Source organism: Heterocephalus glaber, unplaced genomic scaffold (assembly GCF_053883595.1).
Source record: "Heterocephalus glaber isolate CG9 unplaced genomic scaffold, H.glaber_assembly_v1.0 deba00001553, whole genome shotgun sequence".
Classification (NCBI taxonomy): domain Eukaryota; kingdom Metazoa; phylum Chordata; class Mammalia; order Rodentia; family Bathyergidae; genus Heterocephalus; species Heterocephalus glaber.
Window position 1 is genome coordinate 17,389,525 of NW_028258344.1, and position 17,271 is coordinate 17,406,795.

Below are 17,271 nucleotides of genomic sequence, written 5' to 3' on the forward strand. Positions count from 1 at the left end.
GGGGCAAATCAATTTTTTTTTCAAATTGCTTAGTTCCTAGAATTTAAATATATGCCAGGCTTTTAAGTGAAATGAACTCGTAAGAGTGAATGTATTTGTATTCATTAGAGAATTTTAGGTTGTAAAGTTACCTTCTTTAAAACTTTCTTAAAATAACTTGGAGCATTCCATATCATTTAAAGAGTCAGTGATCCATATGTCACCCAGCTGCCTATGCAACTAAAAGGATTTGCTAACTTGGCTTTCTTCTCTTTTCCAGATCTTGGCCATCGTGTCTATTCTGTTCATCGTACTTTCCACCATTGCTTTGTCTCTCAACACCCTCCCAGAGCTGCAGGAAATGGATGAATTTGGACAGCCCAATGACAACCCCCAACTAGCACATGTGGAAGCTGTGTGTATTGCTTGGTTTACCATGGAGTACCTTCTACGGTTCCTATCCTCACCAAATAAATGGAAGTTCTTTAAAGGGCCACTAAATGTCATTGACTTGCTGGCCATCTTACCATACTATGTCACCATTTTCCTCACAGAGTCCAACAAGAGTGTTCTGCAGTTTCAAAATGTGAGACGTGTGGTCCAGATTTTCCGGATCATGCGCATCCTCAGGATCCTGAAACTCGCAAGACATTCGACAGGCCTGCAGTCTTTGGGGTTCACCCTCAGGCGGAGTTACAATGAATTGGGCCTATTGATATTGTTTCTGGCCATGGGGATAATGATATTTTCCAGCTTGGTATTTTTTGCTGAGAAGGATGAAGATGCTACCAAGTTTACCAGTATCCCTGCATCATTTTGGTGGGCCACCATCACCATGACCACTGTGGGCTACGGTGACATTTACCCTAAAACATTGTTAGGGAAAATTGTAGGAGGCCTCTGCTGTATTGCTGGGGTTCTGGTAATTGCCCTTCCTATCCCAATAATTGTGAACAATTTTTCTGAGTTTTACAAGGAGCAGAAACGCCAGGAGAAGGCAATTAAAAGGAGAGAGGCTCTTGAGCGGGCCAAAAGGAATGGAAGCATTGTTTCTATGAACTTAAAAGATGCTTTTGCTCGAAGTATGGAACTGATCGACGTGGCTGTCGAGAAGGCTGGAGAGTCAGCCAATACAAAGGACTCGAATGATGATAATCACCTGTCACCAAGCCGGTGGAAGTGGGCCAGGAAGGCTCTGTCGGAAACAAGCTCCAACAAGTCTTACGAAAATAAGTACCAGGAGGTTAGCCAAAAAGACTCCCACGAGCAGCTGAACAACACTTCTTCCTCCAGCCCACAGCACCTGAGTGCCCAGAAACTGGAGATGCTGTATAATGAAATCACCAAGACACAGCCTCATTCTCACCTGAAACTGGACTGCCAAGAACAGCCTGAGAGGCCATCTGTGTATGAAGAAGAGATAGAAATGGAAGAAGTAGTCTGCCCACAGGAGCAGCTGGCCGTGGCACAGACAGAGGTCATTGTGGACATGAAAAGCACCTCTAGCATAGACAGCTTCACCAGCTGTGCCACAGACTTCACAGAGACAGAGCGATCACCCCTGCCACCACCCTCTGCATCCCACTTGCAGATGAAGTTCCCCACTGACTTCCCAGGGACAGAAGAGCACCAAAGAGCCAGGGCCCCTCCATTTCTTACACTAAGCAGAGAGAAAGGGCGGGATGCCAGGGATGCCACTCTAGAATATTCCCCAGTAGACATAACTGTGAACCTTGATGCCAGTGGTACCCAATGTGGGCTACATGGTCCTTTGCAGTCTGACAGTGCCACTGACAGCCCTAAGAGCTCGCTGAAAGGGAGCAACCCACTAAAGTCCAGATCCCTCAAAGTAAACTTTCAGGAAAACAGAGGCAGTGCACCCCAGACCCCACCCAGCACAGCCAGGCCACTGCCAGTAACAACGGCTGACTTTTCTCTCACCACTCCGCAGCACATCAGTACCATCCTCCTGGAAGAAACTTTCCCCCATGGAGATAGACCCTTGCTGGGCACTGAAGTTTCAGCACACTGCCAGGGACCTTCCAAAGGGCTGTCCCCTCGGTTTCCCAAGCAGAAACTGTTCACTTTCTCTTCAAGAGAGAGGAGGAGCTTCACTGAAATAGATACTGGTGAAGATGAAGACTTCTTGGAGCTCCAAGGGGCAAGGCCAGACAAGCAGGCGGACTCCAGCCCTAACTGCTTTGCAGATAAACCCAGTGAAGTGAGAGACCCTTTAAGAGAAGAGGGCTGTGTGGGCTCTTCCTCCCCCCAGAATACAGGTCACAATTGTAGACAAGACATTTACCATGCTGTGGGTGAAGTCAAAAAGGACAGTAGTCAAGAAGGGTGCCAGATGGAAAACCACTTGTTTGCTCCAGAAATTCATTCCAACCCAGGAGACACAGGTTATTGTCCTACACGTGAAACCAGCATGTGACTAGTTACAAAAGCAATAATAATAATAATAAAACTTGTTTCTTAAAATGTGATCAATAATGCCTGTGAACTAAAACATGGGAAGCCCCTCCCCCCACAAAAAATGCATAAAATGTTATTTTTGCATGGCATGAACAGTTTAGTTTAAGTACTGTTTAAATAAAGAGTCAAGACTGCATTTTGTAACAAACAAAAACAACTGAAGAACAGTGAACCAATAAAGAGAGCTCTATTAGGAACCAGTGCTCTGCAATGTCTGACATTTTTGATCCTTTCATTTCAAGTTGTAGGCAGATCTTCAAGTTTTAGCGTTTCTATTGCAATGAATTTTAGAATTTGCACATGAAAGGATGAAATGTCATTGCATGCATTTATAATTATGAGGAGTAAGGTGCTTTTGAGCTTGCAAAATGCATAACTGTAAATAATGGGACCTGGATGGAAAAGTGTCAAGAACGTGTGGAAACAAGTTTCTGAGACACAGGTATATCCTTCACAGCTACTGCCTGGAGGAGCTGTACAGACTTCTTGTTGCAAAATTGCAACTTCTTCTTAAAACATCTCACATATTTTGCTCTGGGTTATAAAGCTCTTATAAAAACATTTGTTTAAAGGAATACAGTATTTTTATTCATTTGTGATATAACTCATAGGGTACATGTTTCTTTTTTGCTTCTACTTAGTTGTCGCATTTGTGATTTTACTTATAAATCATGGAAATTAGCAAGATTTAATGACCAGATATCACAATATTTGGAATTTAAGCTTGAAGTTTTGCCAATAAATTGTATGTCATTCCACAGCCTATTATAGTAATTGTATTTTTTAAAACCTGAAAATATATAAAAGGTTATATCATACTAAAAAGCTTTTTTTTAAAATGATACTCTATATTTGCAAATTCATTCTTTTTTTAAATAATTGTATTTTGGCTCTCTAAATACAAAAATATTCTCCTCTTATATTCCACATAAACTTTTCTAACTAAAGGAATAAGAATGCAGATATGCCAAAACAAGAATTCCATAATGTGGCTTTTGACAAACTAAACTGAAAGCAGGGCCTTTTAAATTAGACTACTACCACCCTTCATCAATAGAATTGGCTCTGACATTAATGACCATGAAAACAGCCCAGGCCTGGTAACAGGTCACTCAGTATTTCTCCATAAAGGATAGGAGGATGGGAAGATACTGTCATTTGCTGAAAGAAGTTGCTCCTTTTGCAGGTGAATTTTGCCCATGCCATCAATGGCTATAGCACCCTCAATAATTGCAGCAAATAAAAGCACCCTCTTAGGTTTCTACGCCCATCCTTCCCTGCAAATGATCAGGACTATGCTTATTGAAAGCTTTTTCCAGCATTTTCTACTGAGAACACTGAAATGCAGAGGAGCTAAGGCAGCACTAGCTGGAATTGCCCTATCAATGAAGTCTGGACTGGAACCTGGGTCTTCAAATCGACCTTGCTTCTCAGGAACCAAGACTATGCTTGCATAGGTGCAAGCTAGTAGATGTGTGATACTGGAGAAGCCTCTACAGCTCCTTATGGTCTCAATTTCACCCAAATAAAAACCAAAACAAAATTATCTCCTAAGCTCCCTTTAGAACTTCCAGTTAAGGCAATTCCTCATTTCCCAGGAATATCCAGGCGTTGCCTCTGGGCCTCCTAGTAATGTGTTTTTACACCATTGTGCATACAATTCAGGAAACAGGAAAATGCAGGGCCATATTAAAAGCACAGCTTCTTGTGTAAAAGAAAACTATTCTAATTTTTATTCTATTTTTTAAAAAATAGGAAAACTAGTTCTAATATTTAAAATGAATCTAACTTAAGGCTTTAACATTCCTTTATTAACAGAATCTGGTCATTAAATCTCAAGATAAGCAAATGAGCTTTGATCTTAGTTGAACTCCAAGCAGCCTTGCTGCTAAAAATAATTTAAAACATTTCTTTTTTTTTTTCACTGGGCTAAGTATTTAATGGTTGTTGTGTTTGTTTCAAAACATAACCTTTAAGAGTTTATGGTCATTAATCATTAATATTTACATTACTTGTACTTATTTTAGTGTCTAAAACTAAATGTTGATCAGTTCTGTAAATCTTGAGTGTTTTGTATTTTCTACGTACAGTTTTTCAAAGACAAGCAGGTATGTTGGCTGTTAGATGAATAGCAAATAATTTATGAAAATCATTTCTTTACATAGCCTCATGAAGCAGTTATTTTCTGTTTCTTATAGCTGAATCTCAATTTTTAAAATTCATTTGGCTGCATAAGCAGACTTATTGCCCTCACAACTGACTCATACCCACCTTTCATGTGTCTGTTAGGCCCTCTACTGAAAATTGTGCTCCAGAATATCAACAACCTTGTCCAGTCAAGGACCCCTTCACATTCCTCTCTGGAAGCATTCTCCCTAAAATTATTCCCCCTTCTATCTAAGGTTTTGGTTTTTTTGTTTTGAGGTTTTAAAGAATTTTCAGATATTCTATGGAAAGATAATCCAATTCTTCTTAGTTCCTGTGGGCCAAAACCTTCAGCTAGGGAAGAAAGAAAGGGAGGGAGGGAGGGGGAAAGAAGGAAGAAAGGAAGCAAGGAAGGAAGGAAGGGGAAGTTTTCTTTAAAAAATCTTTGGCTCTGGTATTTCATGGGGAGGTAGTTTGGGGACCAGGGTCTCCCAGCATGCACTTCTGCAGTGCTTTCCAAACCTTTCCAATGAACTGCACATAACTCTGAGGATAAGCGTGCATGCCTAGAAAGATTGGGAAACAATACCTACCAAGCACACAGTTCTTTTAAAGTTTTGTTTTACATTAAAAATTTGTATCAATACTGCATTTTACTCTATGATATATCTGTTGTCAATTTTTAAATGTTTATATTACTTACCAACTAGTAAAATGGATACTCTTATAACTTCAAATACCTCTTTGGTACCCCCTGAAAAATGCATCCATAGTTTGAGAATCCTTACCTTAATAGCAGGAACATAGAGGTTGGTGCCTTGAGATTTCCACAAGTTTTCGCTGCTGAGAAAATTCATTCATCATTACCTAGCTCAATGTCCAGGGACAAATGTCAACAAGTAAAGACTATCTGAATGACCTCAAAATCACATCATCCAAAGAATAGCTAATCTGAATAGCCAGTCTTTTGGCTTTCTTAACAACCAGTGCAAATTGCCACAAGATTGTTTGAGCACAAAGATTGAGATCAATCATAAGAGGACTAACATGAGTGCATCAGAGTGTATCTCAGAGAAGATCCACACACCCAAGCATGACATACTAAGTAGGTCCCTGAACTTAACTTCATTAATCTCTAAACATTTCATGAAAAATTTCTTCACTCTGGCACAACCAACTGCTTTGAAGTGAACATGTGATCAAGCATTATCCTGATGTGACTAGATTTAGTAATAAAGAAAATATGTGCCAAGTGTTTGTTCCTATTAAATTTTTGTTAACAATCTCACTGTCATGTAGACACTTGCCAAGAAAACTTTGAAAGTTCAACTACTCACTCTTGTTATTTGAAGAGAGAAAAACCATATATATGTAGAGTACTTTAGGCTTTCTTTTCTCACAATGGTATTCTGAGTTATTAATAAAGAACAAAAGTTTTGTTCTTTGCTCAAGTTGACACAGATCACTCGTGCACAGTGGAATGTGGCCTCACCCATGTCATCTGGCTTAAAGTCTTCCATCCCAATATATTACTGGAAAGTATGTTTAATTAAATGGTTTTATTCTATTATTATCTGAAATTATGTAAATAAAACAGGAGGTACATTTATAGCCATGTACTTTGTATAAAGCAGCAATAAGTCATGCCAAATGAAAATGAATTGAGATCATTGGCATGGGCCATGTTTAGCACATGTGTTTGCCAAGTCAGAATTCTGGCCAGAAGCTATACATCTCTTGGCTTGGCTAAAGAGAAGAATTTATCATTCATGATGTGATATGACATACAACATTAGGCAGGGAGCTGCAGCAAGCCATGTGATCTTCTGAAACAAAAGCAAATAGAACTTTAGAAGTACATCTAAGTTCAAACATATTTTCTAATTGGATTTTATCATCATTTCACTGTTCATTCAGCAAATACTAGTTCTTCTATTCAATACTAGACACTGTTACTTAGTGCTAGGTTACAACTCTTCTGGCCTCATGGAGCTTACTGCATAGCAGCCCATTAATACTAAACTGAGGATTGTTTGGGTTACTGGAAAATGTCACTTTTAAGGATGGAAAAATCACTCAATGACCAAACCAGGGGTGCATATGACAGGCTCAAATGATATTTTCCAAAGAACCATTTTTCCTAAAAAATAGATGAATGGTATAAAGCCCGATATGTAATTAATTTAGAATCACAGTTTAATTTTCATGTTTGAAATAGTAAATGGTTAATTTGATTGAGTGAGGTTATGAGTAGTCTTTCTTTATTATCTGATAAATTCAGTAATTTTTCAGGGCTAGGAATGTAGCTCAGTGGTAGAGCACTTGCCTAGAATGCAGAAGGTTGTGAATTCCATCTCTAGCACCAGAAACAAAAAAAACAAATCAAACAAAAAAACCTCTTCAAAGATATATAGCTTGTCAGAATAGCTAATAATAGTCTATCACAAATAACTAGAGTAAATAATACTAATGGAGAAGTCTACAAGTATTTTTGCAATTTTGATAGTTAAATGATTACAACTGAAGCATTTTAGTGTTTTTTCTTACTTTTTGTTTATAAGCAATACTTTAGGGATGTATCATTATCTTCTGCTTAGATCTTCAATATCCAAAAATCAGTTAGCTTGACTCAAGGGATTTATTCACTAGGTCTCTATGGAATGGAAAAAATACATATATACATATGTGTGTAAATGTCTATATATATGTCTATATATGTGTGTGTGTGTGTATATATATATATATATATATAGAGAGAGAGAGAGAGAGAGAGAGAGAGAGAGAGAGAGAGAGACATATACATATATAGAGCCAGGGGGAGGTCCACTAAAAAGAAATGTATGTACACTGCAGGAAAAGAAAAATGATGTTTTTTTCAACAGATGGGGTCACCCTCATACGGGGGACCCTAGAGGGTGTCATATATTGCAGAAGACCCACTACACTGCCGACCCTTAGAAAGAAGTTGAAAATGCATATGCAGCAATCTCAAGGACCAAGGTTAACCAAGCAGCAGTTTGCCATACTAATAAATGTCTAGAAGCTAATGGCCACCACTTGAGTACCTCCTATAATTGTAGAGGCCAAAAGTAACTTGTATTAATCTCATGATGTCTCAATAAATTTGTTATTAAAATATTTATACAAGTTTTTCTTTTCCTGAAATGTGTATACATTTTTGGCATATATATATATATATATATATATATATATATATATGTCATCGCAATATCTTCCTCCAACCCAAGGAGAGAGAAACAAACAAAACAAAAAACTACAGTGTCTAAATAGAAATGAAAATATTTAAAGGACAATCCCTGCTAAGAAGAAAAGGTCCCACTCCAAAATTTTGGTGAATATCCTGTATATTTTCTAATTTACCATTTACTGTGATATATTGCTATTCTTTAGAAGAAATAAACATTTCTTCTACCTGCCTTTTTAAAACTGCCTGACTGAATTCCATAAATCCATTTTTACCGTTGCCATTAATGCATAATCTCTTCCTTATTAAGTCTAAAAGGGTTTTAACCTATAAATGTACATATAAATACAGGAAGGTATAATAAGTCATCTCAAAACCAGCAAAAAATACAAGTACAAAGAAAGAGAGAAAGACTAAGAAAAATTTAAGTAAATTAGTGTATTTTTTAAAGAGAAATTTGTATTAGGTAAACATATATGCTTGTATAAAATGTAGGCTAAATACTTATTCACATAGAAATTAGAATTGAGGCCATAATTCCAACTTTATTTTCTCTCTTAAAGGAATTACTTATCGGGCCAGGGATTTAGCTCAGTGATTCTGCTGCCTGCCTTGCAAGCACAAGGACCCAAGTTCGATCCCTGGTACCAAAAAAAAAAAAAAAAAAAACCAAAGAAATTACTTATCATCATACAGTTATTTTCAGATTGCTATTGATGAACAATAAAATTTGAGTGTTTGCTATGTACTAGAAATTAACTTATGTGTAGTTGATTCCCTCAAGTTCAGAGTCTAGTAGAGTTTTTATAATTGATTTTTGTATTCCCTAGTGAATTCCACAGGATGAGCTAGAAATAATATTACAGTATGCCTGAGTTTGTTATCTGAGAATTTCTACAATCCTCTTTTCTTTTCGGAGACCCAAGTTGCTTATTTTCATTCCTTAATCTACATTCTGAATTTCTAGCATATAACTTCTGAACAGGGAGCCTCAAAATGACAGTAACTGTCTGGAATTCAGTGACAATGTATTTCAATGAGGACATTGCCCACTTCAGCAAAAGAAAATAAGATTCTAGCCAAAAATTATATATGTAATAATTATTTTTAACAGCTTTGTTTGATTTTTTTTAAATCCTACCCTGTGTGCTGTGATCGAAGCCATCACAATCTGCTCATCAAATAAAAGCTGAAAATTAATTTGAGCAATGCAGTTTATGTGGGTAATTCTGGGAAATGATATGACTGAGTCATTATTCCTTTAGTTATTTTTTCTGCATTTAAACAAAAAGCAGCTACAACGTGGGCATTTTTTTCAGTAATCTCACCTCAGTTTTCTTTTTCTTATTCCCAAATGCCTGATCAAACTGTGGCTATACTCTGCATTGCACTTTCAGTATACTCTTAGCAGTTGTCTCTAAATCCAAACAAAATCACAAATTTAACTAAGTATTTAGCAGTGCCCTGGTCTGCACTCTAGATACATAGTTACTTTGACGTTTCTGCCATTAGTTGGAAGTTCGAATAGATAAGTGGTGGGTTTTGTTTTGTTTTGTTTTAATGAGAAACCTGTGAAAACCAAACTATTGAGTTGATACACTCAGGAACCCACAGTTTCCATTCTACTGAAAAATTACAAGTAGTGCCTAAAGTATCCCTGAATTGACCCTGGTGAAAAAACAGAATTGACCTGTGGATGCTGGACAGAAATTCTGCTATAGCCAGATTTCTAGCTCATCTCTAAAAGATCCTTCTAACATTCTTATTTGCAGCATATGAGTTAGGCTGTTTTTAACCTACAAAGTATACTCAAATCATGATATTTAATTGAAATTAGGATGACTTTTTTCAAGGAAAACAAATACACAAAATGCAATATATACAAATATTGCCCACATTACTTATTATACAAAATGTTATCATCAGAATTAACACAAATGTATGTTATAAAAGTCTCACTAAAGAATTTGCTAAAATCTTCCTATTTAGTTCAAAAATGAAAGAAAGAAAAAACAGCAAATTACAAAACATTAGGTTTGTCACAAAAGCCAAGATCCAAACTTATGCAATTTTAAAGAGGTATGATATTAAACCATAAAAAATTTAAGTGAATGGATAAAAAGGTTTATTAAGCAAATATGAGGTACCATTAGCACACTCAAGCATTTTAATAACCTTTAATTTAACTACAAAATAGGTATGTGTGCTTTTAGCACCTTGTTTTCAATCCAAACTTTATATTTTATACTATTGGCATATTTGCTTGCTTGCTCTATTTTGTTTGAAGAAATGAGAGTAAGTGAAAGACTTTAAGGGAGAAAATTATTGAGAAATTTATTAACATTACTTAGTGCAACCTGAAGAATAACGGAAATGTGGACATTAGTTGACCTTCTCACTCCCTTGTACCTCCTCAATTTTTACCCTCTTGGTTTTTAAACAGATTCTTGTAATCAACTATCAGATCCTACACATTCAGATTCTTTAGTTTTCTTCCAGAAATCCTTCCCTAAGGTCTGCTGCTTAGGATACATCAGATACCAAATCAAAGACAGAGTTAACTAGGCAAAGCCCAAAGCCAAAGGAAAGATGTCCAGGAGGCCAGAAAATACATAGATACCCAAAGAAAAAGAAGAAAAAGAACTGTCTCAATACAGTTTAATAACATGATTTGACCAACAACACAATGACCCAATATTTTCCTTCATGGTTAACAGAAAAAAGATAGTTTTATTGTTTTTGTTTTGTGTTGGCGGTTCTAGGGATCAAACCCAGGACCTCCTAAATGCTAAGCACACATTCTACTACTGAGCTACACCTAAAAACTCAGCCTAAAAACACAGTATTATTTAAGCCTGTCTTAAGTTCTTGAACTTCAAAGGTAAATAGTTGAGTTGATGAAAAATATGGTACCTAACTCACTAATTTATCACAAATCATCATCCTAAATACAAGCTTTCTACTAAATGAGTGTGTAACCAATTAGTGTGTCTGTTTTCAGAGCAGTACACTAAAAGAAAAATACCAATATTACCCTTTTCATTTTCAGTGGTAACAAATATTTTAATCAGAGAAACTATTTCATTAGTTTTTATATGGTTCTGGGCCAAAGTTTAATAGCCATTTAAACAAAACTTTAGGAAAAGAGAGAAAGCCATACTGAAAAAATCATACTTTGCTATATGTTTAAGTGTAAATAATTCATATTTGGATTAGAATTTTTAAATTATTTTATGTAAAAATGTTTTACGTGACCATTAGAAATTAATATTTCTCATTTTATTATGAGTACTTTTAAAAGGACTATTATCACTTAAATGAAATGGTGTAAAAGAAATCAGCTAGTACAATGCCTTACAAATAGCAGATATGTATTTTAAATATCAAAGAAGTATTCCAAAAGAAACATTTTAACTTACATTTGTGTTCTAATTACTTAGTCTTCTCAAATTCTTCTGTGGCTTCCTAACTAATACACACATTAAAAAAAATTAATGTGTGTATGAATATAGCCTATCATTATATAAAATAGAGGGCATTTTATTTACATATATATATATATGTGTATATATATATATATATATATATGTCCCTATGTGGCTTTGAAGAGAATATTATTTTAACAACATACTACCAAAAAGTGAGGTAGTGTAATTTTTTACCTAATTGCCTTAAGCTTTTAATGTTTAATAGACAAATACCAATTTGTTCAAGAGGAAAATAGCTTCCTACAATTCCTAAGACTTTAGATATATTATCTATTTGAAGAGTCTTTTACACCCTCAGATGTAAATATTCACATATTTAAATATTCATCATTATGTGAATAATCAACATACTGGTCCGTATTTTGCTTTAAACATTTGTATTACTATGGATACATTTTATAAAGTAATTCATAACAAATTTGGTTCCAGATTTACCATAATTGACTATTTTCCAGAATAAACTGCAATATGAGAATAAAAGATTTTGGTGTTAAAAGTATTTTCTTTTTGATTTGAAAATCTAAAATATAGACTATCATCAGTATGGACTTCATCAGAGACTATTTATTTTACTTTGTTTTAATATTAATTGTATTGCTCAAGAAAGGTAATAATGATGAAGCTCATTTTTAATTTCAACTTATTTAAAATGCCAGGTCATACAATTTAGATGGAGCCCTTTTGTCCTATGAGAGCAGGGTAGCTGCGTAATGACCAAGGGCTACTCCAGCCAAAGCAGGTGGCACTGTGGAGTGGGGTGGGAGGTGAACGCTGATATTAAGGACAGAAATTCTTCCACTGACTCTACAAAGGAATTTCCATGATATATTAAAATTTCACCTTCAAGAGATCCAGTAGTGATCACTGGCAAACTGAAAATAATACTTTAACTTTAATGAAGTTTTTGGTTAGTTATTTTGGGGTTCTTTGGATGGGTGTTCTATTGTTTTGTTTTGTTGGGGCAAACTGCATTGAAATTTTATGAAAACTTGAGTATAACACATTACTTAGTTTGGGTTTTCAATCAGTTTATTATGATGCTTAAAGAACGATCTGTGTTCTAAATCATAATTGCATGACAGTTGAAATCTTATTACTATTTAGTTATAGCCTAATAAATACTGTATTCCTCTGTTTTCTCAAAACAATAAAGTTTCTAGTTTATTAAATAGTATTCTGAAAAAGAAGTATGCTGCCCAACCAGCTTACTAAATGTATTTATATGTCTCTGTGTAGCTCATATGAAAACTCGATGTCAACTGTCCTATGTCTGCTGCATTTAAAAGCTGCCGTCATAATTGTCTCATCTTACCATGCCAACACCTTATGTTACGGTGTCATATACATAGACCATGGTACAAAGATGACTGTAAACTGCTTCCTTGATATCTAGACCTAAGGCGATGCAATAATGCTTTTAGTTAATATGGCTCACCATGTGAATCATTTCAATCTGTGCTTTCTTTGCCATAAATACTGAAGTAGTGTTTTTAAACTGGTTTTTCAGGCTTATCATAAAATTCTCTATATCATATCTACATATCAAAATATATTAAGTAATTCAGTTTAAAAGTGTTGCCTACTAACAAACTAAAGAGAAATATGTGCTGATTTTCTCATATGTTTTAAATTTTCTGTTGCCAATGAAGGCCTGCCTTGTAGTTTTTTCCACCACGATTTGGTGTAAAATAAAGAAGAGATAACGTGGTGAATTTTTATGTGTCTGGCATTAGCTGTTTTCACTAGTCAAATGAGAGACATTCCTCAGAAGTGAACTATCTATTAAGATCCAGTATTTTAAAATATATTTACTTTTTTTGGCGTCCAGAAGTTAAAGTTGGGGCTGAGGGTGTAGCTCAGCGGTAGAGCCTTGCCCAGCATGTGTGAAGCCCTGCGCTCAATTCCCAGCACTGAAAAAAAAAAAATTGACTTTCCGCAAAATTAACATATACAGACTTTCAAAGTGGAAGGAGAGAGGGAGAAATGGAGGGAGGGGAAGAAGAAAGAAGGGGAGAGAGAGAGAGAGATGGGAAAGGAAGGGAAAAGAAAAGGAAGGGAAGGTAGAGGAGAGGAAAGCAGAATGACAGAATTTATAGTGTACATTTTTTGAAAGTCAGTTGACTTTGTGGAAGCCATATGTGTTTATGTGTGTACAGGTGGTCATGTGTGTGCTTAGGATCAGGAGGGGGAGCCTGAATTACCTACTGCTCTTTCTGTTTGTTTACCAGAATGATATTTTTGAAAATTTCTCAGACTTTACAAACTCACTAATTCAACATTTAATGCTAGAATTATAAGGTTATTGTTAAACTCAGGACAGTTCTATGAAGATTCACAGAGTAATTTTCTGGAAATTTATAGTGAAGGTATTCAGTAGTATCAGTAATTAATGCATACAAGAAACCTTGTTGGGAATAATCCTGGATGATTTCTTAATAAAGCAGATTAATATGCAACCTATTCTTTTTCCTCAAGTTGTATAGATTTATTTTCTATTAAGTTCCTAGAATCTCTGAAATTAAAAATACTCGAAACTGTTTTTAAAACCTAAGGAATAATCAGAAATTAAACACTAAACAAATAGTTCTTAAAATTGCACTACATAGATAGACATACATTATATAAAACAGCTTAATTTTCTAAGTTATACATGGTGTTAGGTTCATAGGTACAGTGGCATGAAGCATCATTCACTTTTATTAACTTCAGTGTTTTAGAGGGTTTTCATACTAATCTATGAGTGCTCTAAATGCTGCAGGGATAAAGAAGCACAATTAGTGTTTTTTTTTTTTAAGGTTTTTCTGTTGAGTTATCCTACCTTCTCTACACACATAATAGCATCACCCTTTCATCTTATATTATGTTGAAATCCATTTAATACAGATTCTTAATATAGGCATATGCATAAGTGGTTGAGTATTGTCTAATCTCATTCATCTGCTTCCACTTGCTTTTTTATTATATTTCCAAACAAAATGTTTTGATTTAAGTTCTGTAAAAAGGATATAATTTAGCATACTCTGTTTGTTTAACTGTCCATTCTGCGCCATTAATACAATGAATGCCTTTCTCATTTAATGGTGTCTGTATCAGTGTCCCCATATCTGCTGCATTTTAATTCCATTAAAAGAAAACGTGATTTCATATTAGTAGTTCTGTTGATCAACTCAATATTGCTGCACCAATCAACATACTGATATGCATGTAGTAGTCTGTACAATTGTTCAACATCAAAATACTTGTTTACATCAAAATGTCTATAAAATTTCTGGCATTGTTCTCCATTTCAGTCTGGCAGAATAAGTGAGATAGAAAATAAATGTGTAAATGAATCATCTGTGTCATTTCAGTTCTCCGCATGAAGCCACTGTAACATTAAGCATGGCATACACACCATCACCCAACAACTCGTGGTTTCTTGACACCTCGTTACTGACTCTATGCAGGTGGCTTTTGGAGAAAGTGCAAGATAAAACTGCCAAGTCTGGGGAAGGGAATAAAACTTGGATCGATTGCCTTTCAAAGAAAAGAAAGACTCTGCTCCCTGTTTCAAAGGAACCTTTGTCAACAGCTGACATATATACATATATGTCACTTGGTTTATATATTTTTAAATTCATTGCAGACCACCTTGCCATACTCTGGGGTGAGATAATCAAAGAGCTTTAAGATAGCCTCCCACTGCCATTCCTGGAACCAGCCCAGCACAGTCCTTGTGGGCAAATCAAGTCCTATTCCTGCCCTCAGGACCAGCTTCATAGGCGTGCCGTGCACGATTGCACACATCAGACACTTGGAGGGCCCCACGTTTAATTTATGCCCTGCTGTGGCCATCTCAAAATTCTTGGAGCTTTTTGAAGGAAGGACCTTCTATTTTCATTTTATGTTAGGCTCCATGCATTATATCCCATCCTTCCTGACCTGGGTGATAAAGGAAAGACTACTTATCAATTCAGACTGTCCAAGGCAAGAAACTGACAGATAATCAGAGGAGAGGCTTATTTATTTTACAAATTCATATAGCACTTACCATGTGACAAGTCCAGTACATTTATTCTCATTTAATTCTCATAATGCTAGCATTGTTATCATTCCCATTTTACACAAGAGGAAGTCACAACCCAGAATAGTTAAGTAGTTTGCTTAAGATCACAGTGAGTAAAGCCAGGATCTGAACATGTCTTGGTCAGAGAATCTGGGCACCTGACTATTTAGGCCATGCTGTCTCTTCCTTTGCTATGTTGCCTTTCCACCAAAAGAAAAGTACTTCATTTGGTTTATTAATAAATCACTGGCAACATGTATTACAGTTTTAGCTTAAAGACTGTTGCTTAGTCTACAAGTTTCAAGGATGATACCTTCTGAGAAATTGTAACTTTCCACCGCAAGATTTTCTGCCATTTTTTTCCCAAATAAACAAAAAGAAACATAAAAAAGCAAGAGTCACCGCTTATTAACTTAACAGATGTTTCTAAATATTAAGTGGAACACTGAATTCATGGCCCGACGCAAACCTGAGTGCAGAGAGCCTGATCTGTAAGCCGCATTTTGCACCACACTCGGGGGAAAGAAGTGACACTGAGGAAGGGCTGGCCTTGGGCTTGATGACACTTAGCTCCACGACCCTCTTTGCCTTCTTAATTCAGATAATACCACATATATTCCTAAAACAAGAAGGACCAGGATGCAGGAAGAAATGTCACCATAGTTGTCACTTCATTTAAAAAAGAAAAATTATGCCGGGGATTTACCCCAGTGGCACTGTGCCTGCCTCGCAAGTGCAAGGGCCTGGGTTCCATCCCCGGTACCGAAGAAAAATTACATAGAAGATGCATTTTTACGAACATAAGAAGTCAGGGTTGGTGATGTAGAGTAACTGAGTCCTGGATTCTGAGAAGTAGACAAGAAGCTACGCGCCCTCTGCTCATTCAGTCTCCAAGAGCCCTTCTGCTCTGAGCTAATGCTCATGACCAGAGTCATAGACGAGGGAAGAAGGATCTTCAAAGAGCCCACCGTTCTGGATTTACCATACTGCCCAGGAGCAGCCTATCCAGTCAAGAGAGTGATAGGATTCTCCACTCATCCAACATAATCGGCAGCACCCAGGAGAAAGGCAATCTGTTCTCATAGGGAAATATAAATTTCCCAAATGAACTCCTCTGTTCTATCCACCACAGTCATCTACATAATCCTCCTTCTCTGAGAAATCAGGTTAAAAACAAACTAATAGAAAAATAATTGGGAAAAGTCAGACCGAAGTCATCTATTCCAAAATTCCATCTAACCTAAGAGAAATGGAATAAAGCCCTGCTGACCTCATTATATGCAAAATTTTCACCCCAAGATATGCTCCCTTCTTTCCATTCCTGCCCTCCCTCTTCATCTTCTTCCCTCAGTTTAGAAAAATAAATCTTACAGTGCATGATTTGGGCAACAAAAAAGTTGGAAGTGGAAGGGAGAATAATAGCATGGCATCTACTCAAAGAGAACTTAAAAAAGATTTTTTCCCTCCTTTCTCCACCTTCTCCCATATTCATCCTGATGTAAACAGATGGGTTTACCAGTGTGACTCAGATGGCTGCAGAATAGGGGAGGCTGCTGGAGCCAAAACCAAGCATGTTTCTTACTTCATCCCCAGGGTTTTCTTTTCTCAGCCCTTATGACTCTTCTGACAGTCTTCTGAGAGCTCAAGATTACCAAGTCCTCTAGCAAGCACTGCAGAGCTCAACTAGGAAAGCAGTCAGTGACCCTTATCAAGGCAAAATGCTGTGTGGGGTCTCTGATCGGTTGTGTGAACCAACACCTCCCATGACTTTGATCTTTGCCATTCATCACATAAGAAGCCAGTGTGGTTCCAGGAAGCATCAGTAGGGAGCATGAAATATCAGAACCCATCACAATGCTCAAGGTTGTTACAAGACGAGAGGTTTACTTATGGTTTTTGTAGCTCACAAATAGCCTGGATGAACTTCCAAG

At 36.4% G+C, this 17,271-nt stretch overlaps 1 protein-coding gene across 1 annotated transcript in view; it reads left to right on the forward strand.

Annotated features, from left to right (window-relative positions):
* Positions 1 to 7,424, forward strand: part of Kcnb2 (potassium voltage-gated channel subfamily B member 2) — a 443,261-nt gene extending 435,837 nt beyond the window's left edge. Inside the window, exon 3 of the mRNA XM_004842056.3 lies at positions 260 to 7,424. Coding sequence (XP_004842113.1) covers positions 260 to 2,416 — 2,157 coding nt within the window. The 3' untranslated portion in view covers positions 2,417 to 7,424. The remainder of the gene's footprint in view (positions 1 to 259) is intronic.
* Positions 7,425 to 17,271: the final 9,847 nt, after the last annotated feature.